The 21,774-nt window shown below is 45.2% G+C and overlaps 1 protein-coding gene across 3 annotated transcripts in view; it reads right to left on the bottom strand.

Moving 5' to 3' along the window:
• FAM167A (family with sequence similarity 167 member A) overlaps positions 1-21,370 on the bottom strand; it is a 50,096-nt gene extending 28,726 nt beyond the window's left edge. The window contains exons 1-3 of one of the 3 annotated variants that reach the window (XM_035110884.2): positions 21,208-21,370; positions 11,404-11,548; positions 5,840-6,405 (exon numbers count right to left, since the gene is read on the bottom strand). In XM_035110884.2, coding sequence (XP_034966775.2) covers positions 5,840-6,295 — 456 coding nt within the window. In that variant the 5' untranslated portion in view covers positions 6,296-6,405; positions 11,404-11,548; positions 21,208-21,370. Of the gene's footprint in view, positions 1-5,839; positions 6,406-10,931; positions 11,299-11,403; positions 11,549-21,207 lie in introns of those variants that run through there. The other 2 variants (XM_035110881.2, XM_035110882.2) reach the window with 2 other exon arrangements.
• Positions 21,371-21,774: the final 404 nt, after the last annotated feature.

Below are 21,774 nucleotides of genomic sequence, written 5' to 3'. Positions count from 1 at the left end.
CGGTTTACGAATTGGGAAAACAATAAAATCAAGAAACATTTACAGCACAATTCAAAGTGTTGGTGTTGACCTTTAAAGCCCTAAACGGCCTCGGTCCGGTATACCTGAAGGAGTGTCTCCACCCCCATCGCTCTGCCTGGACACTGAGGTCCAGCTCCGAGGGCCTTCTGGCGGTTCCCTCATTACGAGAAGCCAAGTTACAGGGAACCAGGCAGAGGGCCTCTCGGTAGTGACACGCACCCTGTGGAATGCCCTCCCACTAGAGGTCAAAGAGAACAACAATTACCAGACCTTTAGAAGGCATCTCAAGGCAGCCCTGTTTAGGGAAGCTTTTAATGTTTGATGGATTTCTGTATTTTAGTGTTTTGTTGGAAGCCGCCCAGAGTGGCTGGGGGAACCCGGCCAGATGGGCGGGGTATAAATAATAAATTATTATTATTATTATTATTATTATTATTATTATTACTATTATTACCACGCTTTAACACATACGAAAGTTAAAATACTAAAATGGCATTGCATCGGCTCTCTAAGCATCTGGGTATGCTTCTCTAAACAGGAATGTTTTTTATTGAAAAAAGTGTTGAAAAACACATTTATTAAGAAACCAGAAGCCTTTTTATTTGGAATAGTTGGGCAAGAAGTTCCCAAAAGAGATGTTACATTCTTTTTGTATGCCACAGCAGCTGCGAGACTGTTACTTGCCAAGAATTGGAAGACTCAAGATATACCAACCGTAGAGGAATGGCAAATGGAGATGATGGACTTTAGGGAACTTGCCGAACTGATTGGAAGACTCCGCAACCAGAAAGAAGAGACGGTGGAAGAAGATTGGAAGAAATTCAAATTATATTTGAAAAAATATTGTAATATTTGATTATTTGGAAATTTTTGGAAATTTGATTTAGGCTTTCGGTTTAGAATTAGTAATTAGTGCTTAGTGAATTGTGAATATAGAAAGTTTATAATGAGAATAATTAATGATAAGGATATATAGTTGAGAATGGTTAAATTTATTAATTTTGGGAACTGCTAAAGATGATTAAAAATGAAATTCAGTTAGGGGGTGGGACTCGAGGAAGTCACCTAAAAATGTTAAGGAAAATGATGAAATGAGAAGACTCTATTTAGATTGTTTGTAGTTTGTGTGTTTTTATTTTGTACTGTTTTTATTTGTGTATGTTGTTTGCATTGTTATAAAATGAATAAAAAAATAGGGGGGGGGGAGGAATGTTTTTAGCAGGTCCTGAAAAGAAAAGGTGCCTCGTTGATCTCAACAGTTGGGGATAACTTCAAAATGACATCATATTATTATTATTATTATTATTATTATTATTATTATTATGCTCTGATTATGAGGGAATCTAGATCTTATGGAAAAAGTAGTTCTTGACTAGATGGCCCCAATTCTTGTGCCTCTATAGTCTTACAACCTTAATTTTATCTGCAATGGGACTCTGCCGTTGTTTTGTTGAAAGGAGAGGGGGAAATGAGGATCAGTTCTTCAGCAGCTCCAGCCCAACAGTTTCCAAACTTTCCCAGGGAGATAAAGCTTCCCGCCAGCTTTCATTTGCTCTTTCAGAACGGGAAAGGTCTCTCTCTCCCCCATTGTAAAACAAAAAGGGGAGTTCGGTGGGGAGCTGATCTCCGCAGGATAGGAGTATAAAGGGGCAACGGACAAGGCCTTGCAATGGTTGACAAAAGGATTACAGCTCTGACACGGAGGAAAAGTGCCAGCGCTGAATCCCTGTCCCCTGGCTTCAGACTTGGTGCTCGGTTTCAGGTGTCCCAGATAAAAAGATTGAGTTTCTCGCACGTCAGATTCTCCTTTGGCAATAGATGAAGAACCAGCGACAGGTTGATTGTGGTGCAGAAAGCAGAAGGCAGCATTCTGGGCCAATGAAGCTGGCCTTTGTATATGATATTCTTAATATCGGGGCCATAGGTTCGATCCCCCTTTGGGGCAAAAGATTCCTGCATTCTGGGGGTTGGATTAGATCAGGGCCGTCTTAAGCATGTCGGGCGCCGTGGTGCGGAGATCGCTCCGGTGCCCCTGCTCAGTCTCTTGCCGTGGCTGGTGGGCGGGCACAGCGCGCTGCGCGCCACCCCACCCCCTGGCGGCCTGGCGCCCCGCGCCACCCAGCCTTCCCCTAGAGCTGGCCCTGGATTAGATGCCCCTTGTGATCCCTTCCATCTCCACAATTCTATGATTCTATTATCCTTCCCCTCTCTCTCTAATTCATGGGATTATACAAGGGAAGGGGGCAGAGATTTCTGAGTTGGAAATAAGTGTGAAAAAGCAGGACATACTTCTTCCCTCTAACTTGTGCATAACTCTAAACTATGGTTTATTGCAGCATGATTTATGAAACGATGGTTTAGTGTTAGATATGAAGCCAGCACCAGCTCCCCACCGATCTGACCTGTTCCTTTGATCCAGCCCCACCCTGCCTACCACACCTCAGATTGGTTCGGTGCTCGGCACACTTAACAAACTGCAGCTCCCAGAATTCTTTGGGGTAAGCCATGGCTGTTCAAAGTGGTAGCGTAGTCCATTAAATGTATGGTTCTAAATGTGACTCCCTGGTCCTGAATGGGGAAACTGTGCCCTTGAAGGACCAAGTGTGCAGCCTGGAACTTCTGCACTTTTGGACTCACAGCTGTCCATGGAGGCGCAGGTTAATTCTGTGTCCAGGGCAGCTGTCTACCAGCTCCATCTGGTATGTAGGATAAGACCCTCCCTGCCCGCAGACTGTATCGCCAGAGTGGTGCATGCTCTAGTTATCTCTCGCTTGGACTACTGCAATGCCCTCTATGTGGGGCTACCTTTGAAGGTGACCCGGAAACTACAACTAATCCAGAATGCAGCAGCTAGACTGATGACTGGGAGTGGCCGCCATATAAGACCAGTCCTGAAAGAGCTACATTGGCTCCCAGTATGTTTCCAAGCACAATTCAAAGTGTTGGTGCTGACCTTTAAAGCCCTAAGCAGCCTCTGCCCAGTATACCTGAAAGAGCATCTCCACCCCCATTGTTCAGCCTGGACACTGAGGTCCAGCGCCGAGGGCCTTTTGGCTGTTCCCTCCCTGTGAGGTTACAGGGAACCAGGCAGAGGGCCTTCTCGGTAGTGGCGCCCTCCCTGTGGAACGCCCTCCCATCAGATGTCAAGGAAATAAACAACTACCTGACTTTTAGAAGACATCTGAAGGCAGCCCTGTTTAAGGGAGTTTTTAATGTTTGATGTTTTATCATGTTTTTAATATTCTGTTGGGAGCTGCCCAGAGTGGCATGGGAAGGCCCAGCCAGATGGGCGGTGTTATGTACTGAGCTGAATCATAGAACAATAGGATCCAGAATCAGCAGTATATTTCAGGCGGGGTTCAAATAATAAATTATTATTTAATTATTATGGCAGGAGGGGGAGACCCTGTGACTCTTCACCAGCTTGGCTCACCTCTGCCTCTGGACCTCCCTCTTCCTGCATCCCACCAGTCCTTGACACCTTTTCGGCCAGCGACTGGGGCTCTGGAACAGATCCCGGTTGCAAAATGAGGTACTACTGTCTATGCACTCTCCTCTTTTTTTGCACACATTATTTTGCTGGAGAATGGCATTATAAAATTCAGAGAAGTGCAGATTTCAGAGGACGCCTCCGCTTTGGTTCGTGTGTCGTTTCCGAAAGTGTGAGTTGCATAGATTCACCCTGAAATGCAAATCAAATTTCTCTTTCCTCTCTACTGACTCTTCCCAATTCTTTAAGAATTGAACCTGGGAGCTTCTATATGCAACACATGCTCTCCCAGTCAGTGGCGGAGGAAGAGGACTGGGGAGGGAGCGCACCGCCCCCAGCAGCACGATCCCAGTTGGGTGCCATCGCGGCTGCCCCCCCCACCTGCGCTGCGCGCCACGCCTCCGCAGGTGGCGTGCCACCCCCAGGATGCCCGCCAGCTCCACCCCCGCCTGCTCTCCGTCCCCTGGTGCCAGAGCATGAAGCTCTGCTACTGCTCCCTGTTGCTTCAGAGGGCAGTGCTAGAACCAATATGTGGAAATGGCAGGGAAGCAAATCTCAGCTAGATTTTAGAAGGAGCTTTTTCATGGTAAAAACATTGTTAGGCAGCTGAACTGGCTGCCTTTGGGGGTGGCCGGTGTTCCTTCGATGCATGCATTTATTTGGCCCCAGACAGGGTCTCTGCCATTGACCTCATACGCTAAAGGATAAATGGACATAAATCTGACATCAGGAATCACAAGACAGAGAAACCAGTAGGAGAACACTTCAGTCTCCCAGGACAATCTATACAAGATCTCAAAGTAGCTGTCTTATTACAAAAGAATTTCAGAAATAGACTGGAAAGAGAAGTTGCTGAATTGCAACTTATTACCAAACTTAAAACCATGGAGAGAGCTGGTCTGAATAGAGACAATGGATTCTTATCTCATTATACTGTACATGGTAAAGCTATTTCTAGCCATCTCACCCCTTGCTTTTTCCTGTAAAACCAATTGCATTCGTTAACAATCGTCAACAGGTTTACCACACCTTTCAGCCAATCACCCATTCCCACCACCCTTCTGAGTAATACCCCTCCCCACCCTCTCACTATATATAAAGGTCCTGTGACTTCTGTTTCAGTTTATCTGAATTAGTGTGCATGCACACGAAAGCTCATACCAATAACAAACTTACTTGGTTTCTAAGGCGCTACTGGAAGGAATTTTTATATTTTGTTTCGACTGATCAGGATGTTAGACTAGATGAACTCCAAGATCCCTCTCAATTATATAAGATTGCATGAATTCATGAGCTATGATCCATCTCCAGATTATTATTTTTTAAGCCACATTGTTGAGGTTATCTCTTTTCTTTTCTTTTCTTTTAGTTATAGTGGTGAAATAAGCACATGAGAAAAGAAGACACACACACCCCCCAAAAAAAACCCAGCACAAATGAGCCGAATGTTGGGCAGGGGAGCTCAGAGACAGAGTGAACTTGTATGCAATTTTATTGCAATTTCCAGCTCGGAAGGAGTTCCTTAAATGCTGCTGGAAGGAGTATATAAAGTTATGCATGCCAGTCAGATTACTGCATAAAGGACGGAGAGAAATAAAAGAAGGAACAATAGAGGGAAAAGGAACAAGAAGGAAAAGGGAGGAAATGGAACAAAACAAATGTTCAGAATGTAAGCTCATTGAGAGCAGAGGCCTATTTTTGTTTTTCCTTTCCTTACGGAATGATGGCCCTGCATGTATAAACGAACAAAGGGAAAGAGAAAGAAAGAAAGAAAGAAAGAAAGAAAGAAAGAAAGAAAGAAAGAAAGAAAGAAAGAAAGAAAAGAGAGAGAGAGAGTTGTGTGTTTTCTGTGAATAATTGTGACTAAAGAAAGGTGAGATTTTTCTTCTTCCCTTAGGGTGAAATCCAGAAATCCAGTGCGCACACATAAGGAACTACACCCACTGAAGTCAGAGGAACATGCAGCACTTTGAAGCTGTCCCTATTTGAGGGCGATATTTAATCACATGCCAGCAAGTTCAGGCTGCACACTTATTGCTGATGGGGAGGCCTTGTGCAACAAACCTGTTTTCCCAAGAGGTCAGACTTTTTGCAATAGGGAAAGTGCTGTGGAAACTCACTGGTAAGTGCAGGATAACACTTGTTTTGACACCAAGCCGTCTAACTTCCCCACAAACAAATCAGAATGGATTCTCATTCAAATAGCCAGCATCGTCTAACCTCCCTGCAAAGAAATCCCGGTGAATGCTCAATAAACAGGTCGTCAGGAAGTGACGCCGAGGATTGTACAGTTAAAAGATGAATAAACATCGGCAGGAACCAACTTACCAGTTCTTTCCTGAGCCAGTTTAGAGCGTCATCAATATTTCCAAAGCCACTGATTCTCTCCTGGCTCATCACCGGAACCTGCGCTTTCAAAGAGCCTCCATTGAGATGAACCTGCACCTCTGTTAAAGGAACGCTTTCCTTCCCTGGTTTCTCATCCCGGCTGGCTTCCTCCTCTGAAGAAGGCTCCGGGTGGCTTTTCCACGCAATCCCCTCCAGCTGGGCCTTCCACTCCAAATAGGAGGGTCTCCTCGTCTCAAGCCTCAGTTTCTCCGTCAGAGCTTTCAGGTTCCGCAAGTGGTCGTCCGGAGGAGCCCCACCTCCCGACTCAGGATCTGCACCGTCCAACATTTCTTCTATCTCAATCTTAGGGGCAGACGCCTTACTTTCCGGTGGAATGCCATCGACATCCATCGGGAGTTTGGCAGAGGGCTCCAAGATCCAGGCAACACCATCCATGCAGCGATTCGCTTTTCCAAATTTCCTTTGCTCAGAGGGTGAGAGAAGCCGGGACTCGGAGCATTTGTGGCTCAATCCAAGACACCCCCTTTAGCAACACAGGACACCATCTAGCAGGAACACAAAGGCACATTGTTGGTTTTCAGCCGCAAATTGTCAAAGGGGGGGGGAGGAACAGACGAGCAACCAGAACTTCCTTATATGATCTGAACTTGAGAAAAATGGAAGTGAAAGCTTTCAGCCTAAACCGTCTTTCTAAGAGACTTCGCCGCAGCTGTCTGGTGATGTTCCCGGGCAAGAGCAAACAAGCTTTCTCTAGCTTAACCGGAGAAGGCTTTTCCTGCTGCAGAGAGAGACCTGTCAGGCCCTGTGCTCAGGGCGAAGAAGCGGATTACTAAGGATGAGGTCAGAGGGAGAGAAGAACGGGAGAAATACTGTAGCAGAGTGTTACACAATTAATAAACCCTTATCTTGTTACCGTGCTTAACACGATCTCAGCTTTGCACTGCCGAGCCTCGCTACCTGGGAGGCAAGGAAGGGTTGATGTAATGGCTTCTGGGAGCCCACCCACAAAAGCAATTAACAGGTGCATATCTTTATTTATTTCTTCATACTTCAAGCCTGCCCTGAGAGTGCAGGGAAACTAATATGGGACAATAACTCTATTTATTTTAATTGAACAACGACATTCTTGCGGTGTTGCCAAGAAGGAAGGTTGCATTCCAGAGGTCTGGGGAAGCAAAAGGTTTTTCCACCTTGTGCCTAAATGAGGCTAAGATGGGGGACATTTGGGAGGGAGTTCCAGAACTGGGGGGCATTCTCACCAAGAATGCCCTGTCTCATGTTTGTGGCCCGTCCAACCAAAGCTATAGCCAGAGGAATAGTGGGGCATCTCTGCATAGAATCATAGAGTTGGAGGAGACCACAAGGGCCATCCAGTCCAACCCCCTGCCAAGCAGGAAACGCCATCAAAGCATTCTTGACAGATGCCTGTCAAGCCTCTGCTTAAAGACCTCCAAAGAAGGAGACTCCACCACACTCCTTGGTAGCAAATTCCACTGCCGAACAGCTCTTACTGTCAGGAAGTTCTTCCTAATGTTTAGGTGGAATCTTCTTTCTTGTAGTTTGAATCCATTGCTCCGTGTCCGCTTCTCTGGAGCAGCAGAAAACAACCTTTCACCCTCTTCTATATGGCATCCTTTAATATATTTGAATATGGCTATCATATCACCCCTTAACCTTCTCTTCTCCAGGCTAAACATACCCAACTCCCTAAGCCGTTCCTCATAAGGCATCGTTTCCAGGCCTTTGATCATTTTGGTTGCCCTCCTCTGGACACGTTCCAGCTTGTCAGTATCCTTCTTGAACTGTGGTGCCCAGAACTGGACACAGTACTCCAGGTGAGGTCTGACCAGAGCAGAATACAGTGGTATTATTACTTCCCTTGATCTAGATGCTATACTCCTATTGATGCAGCCCAGAATTGCATTGGCTTTTTTAGCTGCTGCGTCACACTGTTGACTCATGTCAAGTTTGTGGTCTACCAAGACTCCTAGATCCTTTCCACATGTACTGCTCTCAAGCCAGGTGTCTCCCATCCTGTATTTGTGCCTTTCATTTTTTTTTGGCCCAAGTGTACTTTACATTTCTCCCTGTTAAAATTCATCTTGTTTGCTTTGGCCCAGTTGTCTAATCTGTTAAGGTCAAGGTAAGAGATGGGGTGGGAACCGTTGCTATGCCCCTCAATTGTGTCATCCATCTCTGTTCACAAATATATGCATTTCTATGCATGCTTCAGTCTAGAATGTGTGTTGCTTTGCTGGAGAACTGCATTGCAAAATTCTGGGTAATGCAGGTATTGAAGGATAGTTATGTTTCAATTAGTGCACCATTTCAGAAAGTGCAAATTAGTATCTTAATATCATGTGTGTTTGTGTGTGTGTGTTTACCAGGTATTTGGTATTAAACTGGTATTCTTATTTTTTGTCATTGTTGTTCTGCTTGCTTACCTCACGACAGAATTGTTAATTTGTTGTTTATTCGGCTTATTCATATTATTTTGCTAATTTTGTGCATTGCTTTGTTTTTATTACAGTACTTGATTCCCTGCTCTGGGATTGAAAGTATTCCGCGCAGAGCAGGCTTTAAAAGCTGTAAATCATATAAATAAATAAATTAAGAGAGCTGGATTTGAGTCTCACCTTCACCATATATAACAACAAAAACAAAAACAGTGTTGCCTTCACCTGTGCCCCAAATTTATCTGAACGTGGAAGAGAGAAATAGGAATGGGACTTTCTCCAAAATGACACAATTAGATCTGGTGCTGGATTCAGAAATAGTTCAAGCTTCTTCTTCTAAAAGTGCAGTGTAAAGCAAAACCAACTTTTTGTCCACCTGGGAACGTGGCCAGAAATGAACTCCTGGAACGACCTCATGCAAATGCATTAAAATGTAATTTGAGTTATTGGGTAATTGTCCAGCCTGCTGAACGCTTGCTGGGAATTCATATAATTCCGACACCAAGTCTGCAATTATTCTGGGGGAATCCTTTCACAGAAAGAATGCTATTGAAAAACAAATCTTTATAGAGAACACAGGTCTTCTTTCTCCTCAACGTCGCCATTGTTTTGGGGGCAGATGCTCTAAATGGGATGTTGATAAAAGGCATTCAGAGAGAGAGAGAGAGAGAGAGAGAGAGAGAGAGAGAGAGAGAGAGAGAGAGAGAGAGAGAGAGAGAGAGAGAGAGAGAGAAGAAAGTGAATCTCTGGCTCCCTTGTGGCAGTTAATTGGGCTTTTTTTTTTGGAGAGTAGGAAGATAATACAGGTAGATAATTTGAGACTCATCTTAATAAACATAAGTCATCTAAAGGAGAGAGGTGATGATAAGGCCATTGCAAACCAAAACACCTCCATTCTTCAAAACCCACATTTCTCTGAATTTTCAATGCAGTTTTTTAGGCAGGTAATGGATGCAAAAAATGTACACACTAGGCTCAAGAGAAAGAGTGTGGTGCAGTGGTTAGAGAGTCAGACTAGCACCTGGGAGACCAGGGTTCAAATCCTCTCTTGGCCCTGAAGGTCACTGGGTAACCTTGGGCCAGTCATAGTCTCTCAGTGTAACCTACCTCGCAGGGTGGTTGTGGAGGTTAAATGGAGAACGGGAGAAGCATGTATGTCATATTGAATTCCTTGGAGAAAGGGGTAGGATATAAATGTTATCAATCAAGTGTGCATAAAGATGCATATAATGCAAGTCTGGAATTACTACTTGAAAATAAGACTCCAATACTTTGGCCACCTCATGAGAAGAGAAGACCCCCTGGAAAAGACCCTGATGTTGGGAAAGATGGAGGGCATAAGGAGAAGGGGACGACAGAGGACGAGATGGTTGGACAGTGTTCTCGAAGCTACCAACATGAGTTTGACCAAACTGCGGGAGGCAGTGGAAGACAGGAGTGCCTGGCATGCTCTGGTCCATGGGGTCACGAAGAGTCAGACACGACTAAACGACTCAACAACAACAAGACTTGCTAAGGTATATAAGACTGAATCATATAAGTGTTGGAAATGCAATGAGGTTGAGGGTATGTTCTTTCATATGTGGTGGACCTGTAAAAGGGTAAAAGAATATTGGGAAATAATTCATAACAAATTGGGGGGGGGGGGAGTCTTAAAGCACTTTTCCATAAAAACCAGAGTCCTTTCTGTTGGGGATAATTCAGACAGAAATTCCCAGGTGTGAAAAAAGGTTACTTATGTATGCCACTACTGCAGCCCATGTTATGTTAGCCCCAAAATGGAAAATCAGTGAGGTCCCAACCAAAGAAGAATGGCTACTTAAGTTGACAGAATATGCACAACTCGCAGACTTAACATACAGAAGAAGAGAACAAGAAATACATAGGTTTAAAGAAGATTGGAAAACATTTTTTTGAATATAGGGGGGGGATTGTGTACATTTGAAAACGTTGGCAGCATTAAGATAAATTCAACAGTGTAAATAAGTTTTGATGGATGGAATAATGGATGGTTTGGCTTATATAAAATATGCATGGATTTATGTTATGCGAAATGAACCATGGAAAGAGAAGAAGGGAAGTCATTGATATTTTGAGATTGTCTAAATGAATATTTTACATTGTAAAACAGAAAATTTAATTATAGATAGATAGTTGATAGATAGATATAGTAATTATGAATAATTAGTATAGTAATTATGAATAATAATAATAATAATAATAATAATAATAATAATAATAATAATATTTATACCCCACCCTTCCCAGTCAAGACCGGGCTCAGGGCGGCTAACAATAAAAATATCAAAGCAAGCATAAAAGAAACAATTAAATTAAAATACAAATTAGATAGATAGATAGATAGATGATAGATAGATATATTATGCATATAATGACAAAATAAGAAATAAAAGAAGCTATGAGCAAGCAATTTAAAATCATACAGCATCTAGCACAGTGAATGCAGCTGCTACAATAGGCAGAAGAAGAACAGATGCTTGTGGTGAAACTGCAGACAGGACCCCATCACAAGAGCAGTACACTCTCCCCTCCTGTGGGTTCCAGCAACTGGTTTTCAGAAAGTTGATGCCTCCTGCTGTGGAAGCAGAGCGGACCTGGAAATGCCGGGACTTAAACCTGGGACCTTCTGCATTCAGTGCAGATGCTGTTCCTTGGATTCTTTTCGATCTGGCTGGTGAACAGGAAGCTGGACTAGAAGAGACTTTGGTCTGTTCCTTCTTTGACGTTCCAATGTCTGTAAACCTCCCTGAGCCCTCAGGACAGGGAAGAATACAAAGCCCAGCCGCTTTTATTTTTAGCTGCACTTTGGGGTTATTTACTTCCTTCTCAGACATCTGCTGCACCGGTCCAAAACAATGGCTGCACCAACGACCTTTGACTTGGGGAGACCCATCACCATGGTTACTGTGAATCTATTGCCCTATCTAGAGGAAGATCTTCTTAATCAAGGGGAGCGGTTTAGCAAGAGCCATAAATGCAACTGGCTCTTCATGCAGGGAATTCGTTTTCCCTCTCCACTCCCTCCACCATAATTCATAAGCTGAAGCTGAGGTAAACGGGACTTACCTGTCTCCACTCCAGCTTGCCTTTTCCTTGTAACGTTTGGAGGCAAATCGGTGAGATTCTCTTCGAGGAAAGAGCGTTCATGTATCCAACAGGACTGCAGTCAGCCTTGAAAGTCCCTCCAGCCAGAGGAGAGGTTAACTACCATCTGTGTGATAAAAATATATTGAGCAATCAATTAAAGCCATCAGGAACAAATATGTCAGCCTGGAAATTGAGAGAGAGAGAGAGAACTTAACTTTGAAAAGTCCCAGGGCTGCTCACAATGTATTTTAATTTTAATACAAATGCTAATTACAGGTAGGTAGCCGTGTTGGCCTGACGCAGTCAAAACAAAATAAAAAAATCCTTCCAGTAGCACCTTGTCATGGGTATGAGCTTTCGTGTGCATGCACACTTCTTCAGATACACTGAAACAGAAGTCACCAGAACCTTATGTATAGTCAGAGGGTGGGGTATTACTCAGAAGGGTGGTGGGAATGGGTGATTGGCTGATAGGAGTGGTGAACCTGTAGATGTTAACGACTGTTAGCGACTGTAATTGGTCTTGCAGGGAAAAGCAAGGGCTGAGGTGCTAAAGAAAGCTTTATCATGTATAATGAGATAAGCATCCAGTGTCCCTATTCAGACCAGGTCTCTCCATGGTTTTAAGCTTGGTAATGAGTTGCAATTAACAGTCATCAACAGGTTTACCACCCCTATCAGCCAATCACCCATTCCCACCACTTTTCTGAGTAATACCCCTCCCCACCCTCTGACTATATATAAGGGTCTGGTGGCTTCTGTTTCAGTGTATCTGAAGAAGTGTGCATGAACACGAAAGCTCATACCTATGACAAACTTAGTTGGTCTCTAAGGTGCTACTGGAAGGATTTTGTTATTTTGTTTTGACAAATACTAATGATTGTTATTATTTGCATTTATTTGTCACTTACAACAGAACATGTCTCAGAGCAACACTGGATTCCTGGCGAGGCAGTTTACCATTTGAACCACACTACCACCCATATAGGGACGCGAGTGGCGCTGTGGTCTAAACCACTGAGCCTAGAGCTTGCCGATCAAAAGGTTGGCGGTTTGAATCCCCACGTTGCTCAGTCCCAGCTCCTGCCAACCTAGCAGTTCGAGAGCACGCCAAAAGTGCAAGTAGATTAATAGGTACTGCTCCGGCGGGAAAGTAAACAGCGTTTCCGTGTGCTGTTCTGGTTTCAGTGTTCCATTGTGCCAGAAGCAGCTTAGTCAAGCTGGCCACGTAACCCGGAAAAACTGTCTGCAGACAAACGCCGGCTCCCTCAGCCTGTAAAGCGAGATGAGCGCCGCAACCCCAGAGTCATTTGCGACTGGATTTAACTGTCAGGAGTCCCTTTACCTTTACCTTTACCACCCATATATACTTTGTTGTGGAAGGGTCAATCTTGATTTGGGAGTGTGGTGAAAGAATTGCATGCTGGTGTCCCCACCAAGAAACGTCTTGGAGTTCTCTAGGAGATGATCTACCCAGGTGGGGCTACCTACCTGTCAATCACCTGACATCCCAATGACATCAAGTGACCTGGTTTGGCCCACACTGTTTGGAATCAACCAGCATGGACAAAGACACAGTGCTTTTCAAGTGCTGACGATCAGAGCAGTTGGCTTGGCCTCTTGGCCTCAATGGGGATACATCTAATGTGTGTGTCTAACACCAACATCTTCCCCAAAAGAGCAGAAGTAAATAACATGATAGCCAATTGATTAGGATTAGCATGACAGCAATCCCAACTCCTGTGCATCGTTTCCTGTGAGTAAGCTTCCTTGACCTCAGTGGTGATTACTTCTCATTGCATAGGTTCAAGATGTGGAAGATATTGAACTTTAATGAAAGGTCATCAGCTGACCGAAATGGCTTTTAATTAGAAATGCAGTCTTGCAAAGACCTACTGCCTTTTAAACAGCTATTGTGAAGCAGGAACCTCTGCGAATCTGGCCTCTGCTTGGTTACCAATATATTTCTCATTCTCTGACTCTCTTTAGGGCTGCAGTAAAAGGTCACAAGCAAACCTGAAAGCTTTGCTATCACCTCATTCATTTGCTGGAGCAATGGAGGACCACCAATTGCCCTTGTGCTCCAGCAGATCACATAACCACTCAAGAGCACAAGGGCACTCTCCCCTCCTAGCTCAGCTGGTTAGAGCATGGTGCTGATAATGCCAAGGTTGCAGGATCAGTCGCCATATGAGACAGCTGCATATTCCTGCACCGAAGGGGGTTGGACTAGATGAGCCTCAGAGTCCCTTCCAACTCTCCAATTTTATGATTCCTGTGACGGAGGAGATGTTTGCAAGGGGTAGCAGAGTCACCTTCAACCTTGCGGAATTAGATTGTGAGATCTTCATTGCTTGCACAACACAGAGATACCGCCGCCGCCTACCTCCGTGGAAAAACTAACAGCGGTGCTTAGAACGTTCTGATGCCACAACCTCATTCTTTAATCAAGTACCTCCAAGTGCGTAACTCGACTGTGTTTGCATTATTACCGTGGAGAGGTTGGTATTTGAGTATATACTTAAGCAATTAGCATTCTTTTGCAGCTTGAAGGAGCTCCCGTTACATAGTTCACATATTGTCACCCAACTTTTAAAAAAAGTCACAAGCAGCCCTGCTCATAACCAGGAAGCATTTTAAGAAAAGAAAAAGAGAGGGTTTAAGGACGTTTGCAAGGAGTGGCTGCGTCAGGTGGAGATCAGAAATCCAGATAAGGGCGGCATAATGCAAGCAGTTATGAAAAGATTCCAGCCACAAAGCTGGCAGATTTCAGGATCTTCCCTGACCAGATAAGAAGAAGTTCTAAGCTCTTTGTTGACAAAGTCCTTCTGTATCCTAGAGAAATTCAACCCCTTCTTAAAGGCATTGGAACCAAAGCCAAGTATGATCTTTGCATTCCTCCCAGTTCTTTGGAGTAAAATGAGGCAACTTTAGCCGAAGGGGAGGCATGGCTCATTACCCTCAGAGAGTTGGAAAACATCCATTGCACCTGTGCAGAGCATGTCAGTATGTGAAGGGAGGGACATTTAATCTATAGGACCCTGCACACCTCAGAAAGCGACAGGATTTGACAGTAAATGGGTGTTCAGAGCAACGACCTCATTCACACGACCCAAATGCCCCATATTACACTAGTGGCCAAAATTGTGGAAACCTTTTGGGGGAAAGTGTTTTTCTGAGGTTTGATTGCTCATAACACCACTTTTCTTTGGAGTAAAACCATACAATTATATATCAATGGAAAGATCCTTTAATGAAGAATGTAATGCAACAAAGGTTGTTCAATTATCTGTATTCTATCAAAAGTTATAGCCAAATAACCAGAAAAACATTATAGCCAAAAAGTTATAGCCAAATAACCAGAAAAATGACTTGCTTAGGTTGATACCGTATGCAGTAGCTTTCCTCCATTTGAATGTAGCCAATGAGCATGAGCATTTAGAGAGCCAATCAGGGGTTATGAACCATCAAACCTCAGAAATACACTTTTTCCAAAAGGTTTCCACAATTTTGGCCACTAGTGTATTGGCAAAGCAGCATTGGTCCAAAGCAGGCATCCCCAAACTTCGGCCCTCCAGATGTTTTGGACTACAATTCCCATCATCCCTGACCACTGGTCCTGTTAGCTAGGGATCATGGGAGTTGTAGGCCAAAACATCTGGAGGGCCGCAGTTTGGGGATGCCTGGTCCAAAGTGTGCCCATCCTGAGTAAGGGTCAGACTAGCTATCTCTCAATCCATTCAAGAAGTTGACTTATTCTGAGACTGACCTGGAGATGTCAGAGATAGACGCTGGGGGCTTCTGCATGGACAGCATGTGGTCTGCCACTGAGCTATGGCCCATAAAAGCCCATAAAAGGTAAACCAATAACATATGTACCCACAAATAGGTATTCCACATTGTGCTATATTGAATGTCCCACCAGCACAAGCGTTTCATCTTGTGAAGGAATGGTGCTATTCTTGTTAGGACCTGGGCAGGGAGGAGAATTAAACCCCTCTCACATGCTGCAGCCCCCATGAAAACCATCATGAAGAAGGATATTGACAAGCTGGAACGAGTTCAGAGGAGGGTGACCAAGAGGCTGGAGACAACAGTTGAATAAGTTAGGCATGAGAAGACTGAGAGGTGATATGATAGCCCTCTTCAAATATCTGAAGGGCTGCCAACATAGAAATGAGATTCTGACTAAACATTAGGAAGAACTTTGCTGGTGAGAGCCATTCAGCAGTGGATGGGCTCCCCACTTCAGAAGTTGATGGGCTCGCCTTCCATGGAGGTTTCTAAACAGAGGTTGGGTGGTCATCTGTGAGAGATGCTTTAGCTGTGAATCCTGCATTTCAGGAAATTCGACTAGATGTCCCTTGGGTTCCCTCCCAGCTCTACAATCTACTGCCCCCTGGGTCCTTTCCAATGTTAAGATTCTATTATTCTATGAGCTTGCTCCATCTTCAATGTGAAGGTATTTGAAGATGGCTATCATATTGCCTCTCAGTCTCCTCTTCTCCAGGCTAAGCATACCCAAATTGCTTAATTATTCCTCATAAGGCTTGGTTTCCAAACCTTTGATCATTTTGGTCGCTCTCCTCTGCACATGCTCCAACTTGTCAATATCCTTCTTAAACTGTGGAACCAGAACTGGGCACAGGACTCCAGGTGTGGTCTGATGCCATTTGTTGAATTGCATTAGCTTTTTTGCAGCTTTGTTGACTATAATTTCAGTTTCAATTACAGTAATTATTTCTATGTGTGCATCTATGCAGATGCAAATATGTGTGAGTGTGAGGCACACTTTTAGCAAGTGTTTATCCTAAAATATCCTGCGCTGTTAGATAGCACCTTCTTATGAATGACTTAGAGACCATGTCTCCAAACAACATTGACTCCTTTTGGAAATGTACTATATTTAGTGTACTCTCAGACTGGGGAATGACTTCCCCCCTTCTGTTCTTCTGCTCATGGGAAGAAGAAGAAGAAGAAGAAGAAGAAGAAGAAGAAGAAGAAGAAGAAGAAGAAGAAGAAGAAGAAGAAGAAGAAGAAGAAGAAGAAGAAGAAGAAGAAATTTTGTTTTGTTTTTGTTTTATTGACAGGAGCCACACCTGGGAGTCGGTGGGTCCTTCATCAAGCTTCGGCATCTTCTCTGTGGCAACATTGCATTGATAAATGTTGCCATAGCGATCAGCGAAGAGATGGCCAGCAAGCTTTGAAGCCACGAGTGAGCAATAAGGCTCTTCAAAAGAATAAAAAAAGGGGGGAATCTTCCACAGCCACACTTTCTTTCCTGTCCTTCAGTGGCAAGGGAAAAACAAGCAGAGGGGTGTTGGGTTATGTGAAAGAAAACTGGGTGCCAGTTTGAAAAGAGATTTTAATTTTTTTGCTTTATAGTGTGATGCATGGGCAATCCCACCCCACCCCACCCCTCCGAATACTTGCCTACATTTGGAGGAGCGAAATAGACAAATGGAATGGCTGGTGGGAATTGTAGGTCAGCAACAGTTCTGGAGGGCCAAAGGTGCCCCACCCAATTTAGACCCTAAAACTTTTTGGGGGGATAGAAACAGGGGCAGAGGAAGGGGGTGCAGTGGGGACGGACCGCCCCGGGTGTCACCACTAAGGGGGGGGTGACAAAATGCCAGGCGGCACTCACCATGGGGCCTGCAGCACGCCTGAGCCATGCATCTCTCCTGGGAAAGACGCGGTGGGCTGGGCTTCCGCAGGCTTCACGCTGCCCAAACAGTCTGCCCGCTGCCTCCCCCCCCAACTGTAGGGTGGCTGAGTGGGAGGAGGAGGCAGGCTCCTCGAAGGCCCCATGGTGCATCCTGCCTGGCTCACCCCACCCCCGCAGGTAGGTGGCCCCGCCCCTGGGCACAGGGCATGTGCGCCGCCCCAAGCGCCCGATTGGGCAGAAATGGCCTGCGGGGCACCAACTAGCCACCCCTGGTTTGAGTCCTGCATGTACACAGTGCTAAGTGACCATTCAGTAGGCTGCCATCCATATCAAACCTATGCCACTATATGGCATCCTTGGGCAAGGGCCAACGATTGATCAAGGCTCCAGATACCCCTTTAAAAAACAACAACCCAACAACTTGAAATTCTGCTTATCATCAGCATGAGGCCATCATTTCGATTTCCTATCACGCCGCTAAATATTTGATGTAAAAAAAGGATCATAAGAGAATTTGCAGGAACAAATTCATGCCAGCCCTGCTGAGAGTCCTTAGTGTTTGCTGACGACAGGATGCAATTTTCTAGTGCTTTTGCAGAAGGCGGTTGAGAAATTGCAGAACAGCATTTTTCCACCTTCCCAAAGCTGTGCATTGCAAAAAGAAAAAAGAAAAAAAAATAACATCCTGCTTATTTAAATGGATGGATGGACGTGAGCCTGCAAATGGGTAAACAAATATAGAAACTAAGCCAATTAATAATAAATGGGAGATTCGTATTATATCTGCGTATTATGCCCTTGGGGAAATCTGTCCCAGGGTCTGTTTGCTTGACCTTTGGTGTGTGTGGGGGAGAGGTGTCACATGGTGCGAAGATTGCCAGAATTTTAACTCAAGAAATCCAGCATTTCTAGGCATGTGCGATGTACTGGTCAGAGTGCTGGACAAGGATTGGGGAGACTTGGGTTCAAATCCCACCACAGTCATGGAGCTCCTACCTTGCAAAAAAGGGGAGTAAAGAATGATGACCGTTGCCTTGAGCTCCTTGGTTGAAAGGAGGGATACAGGTGTGATTGTGATGATGGCAATGATAATGTCAATTAATTAATAATTATAATAATCAAAGTTCCTTTGCCTTGTGGCATACTGCCTTTTTAGGTAGGTACATTTTTGAAACGTGCATATTTGCAAACTATGCTAAGAATGGATCCACCCCATTTAATAGCAAACAATGACCACTCCCCACATCAAATGGGGTCACAAGCAGCCCCCCCCTGAAACCCAATGCGACTCCTGGTAGTTCAGGCTGGCCTCATCCTCCCCAGGAGGATACCTGGAGGCCTCCACCTACCTCAGCCAATCGCCCAATCCCACCTGGGGAGGCATTGCAAAGGGATTGGCCAGGTAAGGGGAGGGACCAGCCTGCCCAAACAACAGAAAGTGAATCTTAACTGAGAAGCAGCAGTCGGCTCCAGAGCTTCTCCCACCCTGCCCTCCCTCAGTTAAGTCTTCTTTTGCACCTTAACCTCTTCTCCACAGGCACGCAGGCGCTGCTATGTCAAGGTCGCTGTTGAAGGGCCAGAAAGGAATTATCCTGCATTGGCAGGTTTTACCTTTCCCATAGCAAAATGTCACAACTTTGGCAGTTTCAGGCATTGGGCGGAATCCTTTAGTCCAGGCTCCCCAAACTAAGGCCTGTGGGCCGGATGCGGCCCAATCGCCTTCTAAACCCGGCCCACGGACGGTCCAGGAATCAGCATGTTTTTTCATGAGTAGAATGTGTCCTTTATTTAAAATGCATCTCTGGGTTATTTGTGGGGCCTGCCTGGTGTTTTTACATGAGTAGGATGTGTCCTTTTATTTAAAATGCATCTCTGGGTTATTTGTGGGGCCTGCCTGGTGTTTTTACATGAGTAGGATGTGTCCTTTTATTTAAAATGCCTCTCTGGGTTTGTTCATGTTTTTTTCCAAAATATAGTCCGGCCCCCCACAAGGTCTGAGGGACAGTGGACCGGCCCCCTGCTGAAAAAGTTTGCTGACCCCTGCGTCTATCTTCCTAAATGGGGGGGGGGGAGAAGCAGTGACCCACGCCTCCCTTGTGGCGGTGATACCAGGGTTCCTCATTAAAGGGGTATTGAGGGGAGGCACTGGCCATACGCTGAGAGGTTGTCATTGCTCTCCCCTCCAATGGCGGCGAAACGGGGGGCGGGCTCTCGGCTTGAACATATGATCTCCAGAGCCAGCCCAATCCCCACACATTCTGGATAACCCTGAAGTCTCTCAGATCCCTAGCTGGGGACTGGGAAGGATAAATGCCCAATGCCTGAGCCAAGGTCTCCCTACATCTGAATCTTAATAAAGTTGTGGCCAATTTTAATCCCATAGCAAGTTGTCTCATTGTCATTGTTCCGCTCAGGGGTCACCTGGGGCTGAGGGGACTCCACCTGTCCACGCAACAAGAGCACACCTTTCCTACTTTCTTTTTGGATTCTAAAACAGCCTTTCCAATCTTGGATCCTTGGGAGTTAGGCACTTAGGAAGGTGTCTTGGTATACCAACTCAGACCACTGGTTCATCTGAGCAGTGACTTTCCGGGGTCTGAGGCAAGAGATGTTCCCTACTTGGGGAATCAAAGGGTTGAACATGAGACCTTCTGCATGCCAAGCAGATCCCCTGAGCATCTTCCCCCCCCCCAAGGGCTGAGATCAAAATCTGTCACTAGCTTTGTATTGCTTTTCTTTCGCATTTTCAAAAAGTGGATGCAGAACAGCAGGCAAAAGGGGAGGGGGAGGGGGAGCCAATCCATTTCATCAATGAGAACTGCAAAGGGTGTGGAACCTTTTCAGAAAGGCTTTCGAAGCTAAATAAGAGACGGGGTGTGGGGGTGTGCTGCTGAGTCTGCAATCATATGAAAATCACAGGCTCTGAGGGGAGAAATTCCACCCAGTTCTCGTTTAAGGGTGAACCTACAAAATTTGCACTTTTTGAAATAATCTGCGGATTGGAACGCAGTCCTCTTCTGAAGTTCACACTTGTGCAATTTTGCTGTGCAATTCTCCAGGCAAGTGACAGGCGCTGGGATGAAGTATCCAAAGAAATGCACATATTGGTGAACACACCATATAAAAATGTATTAAACTGGGGGAAACTGCTTTGCAAAAAAAAAAAAGGAAAATCAGGGTGAGGGGAATGCACACAGAAATGTGCGCAGGTGGAGAAATTTGCACTAAAATACAGAGGAATGTTCATGAGGACTAGTAGATTTTTTCCATGGGGAAATGTGGAGCACTGGGTTCAAGACTGGAAGAATAAGGAAAACAGAAATGGGCAGATCTGCCCAGCCCTTGTTCTCTCCAGCCACAGAAGCCACAGGACCCATCACATTCAACTAGGTACAACATGGGTTCGAACAGAATCTCACCACCTTTTCTGCTCGCTGCTGCTGTATTTGTGGGTGCTCCTTCATTCAAAGCGCTGCTCCCCATTCCCCATCTCCCCACAACTGGAAGGCATCTTGGCCGCTCTTGCTTGAAACCTCGCATCCTATTGTCCTTCCCACGTTGACACCGCGCTTCCATAAGGTCCCTCAATATCCAATGTGTCAAGATCCGGATTTCGTCCTGCACCACTCATGACTTCTTGGCAGGGTGTGTGTGTGAGAGAGAGAGCGGTCAGAAGGAGCGTAGTTGTGGGGCTGCTCACACCCAGCAAACAACAGGCTCAGAAATAAAGCCTGCCTTCCCTTCTTGGGAGATAAGCAGAGAGACATCTATCCTAATTCCTCTAAGCAGGTTTTAGGGAACGAAGGGGCGTGTTCCTTTCTGCAGAGCCGGCTGCCAAAGCTGCACTCTTGCAGTCGCAACCTTTGAGGTTTTTAGAAATATATGCACATAGGTATATATGGGATGAAATTGCCCGCGGGAACAAGATGCGTAAATGTCAACGTCTCCACCTGGTGGCAAGAGCCCTGGGGTAAGGGTGGGTGCGAGAATTTGCACACCATTGATAAGGTACCAGTAACACCTTCAGGAAACTATCATTTCCTGTCTCCTTTCAGGTGGTGGGTAGGATGGAAGGTGGCAGAGAAGCTGGAGAGTTAAAAATATATTAAACTTACCAGAATTTGCATGGCATCAAGGGCATCCCCCATTAATATTCCAGTGATGAGACTTCAAGGCTTTGCTCTGCCTCTCTCGCTCGGCTTTCTAACTTGAATATCTTCAGCTGTGCTGCTGCTGCTGCTGATGTTGTTGTTTCCAGCCCTCCTCCAAACCTCCAGGTCACTGGCTGTGTCTCTCTTGGCTTTGAAAAATGTGTGTGCATCTTTTTCTCGTTTTTTTCAAAGGGACTTCTCTCCCACCGTGTGTGTGTGTGTGTGTGTGTGTGTGTGGTTGCGTCAAGGCCGTTGCCTAGCTACCACCGTACTATTCCAGTTTGAGGCTTTTCACGCCGGTATTTCTGTCCGCTGTCTCTCATTCATGCCAGCCAGCCTGGGATCCTACCTCCCACTAAGACATAACCCTGAAGAGACCCAAAAGAGAAAAGAATGCCTGTTTTTCTTCTTTTTTAACAAGTGAGGCTGGGTCCTAAGACCTGCCAGGTTTTATTCAAGATTCCTTGCAAGGGAGGTTCCAGGTGCCTAGACAAAAAACATAGAGTTGTAGAGTTGGAAAGGGACCCCTGA

Source organism: Zootoca vivipara, chromosome 3 (genome assembly GCF_963506605.1).
Source record: "Zootoca vivipara chromosome 3, rZooViv1.1, whole genome shotgun sequence".
Taxonomy (NCBI): Eukaryota; Metazoa; Chordata; class Lepidosauria; order Squamata; family Lacertidae; genus Zootoca; species Zootoca vivipara.
The sequence above is the reverse complement of the archived record's forward strand: the minus strand, read 5'-3'. Positions and strand labels throughout refer to the sequence as shown.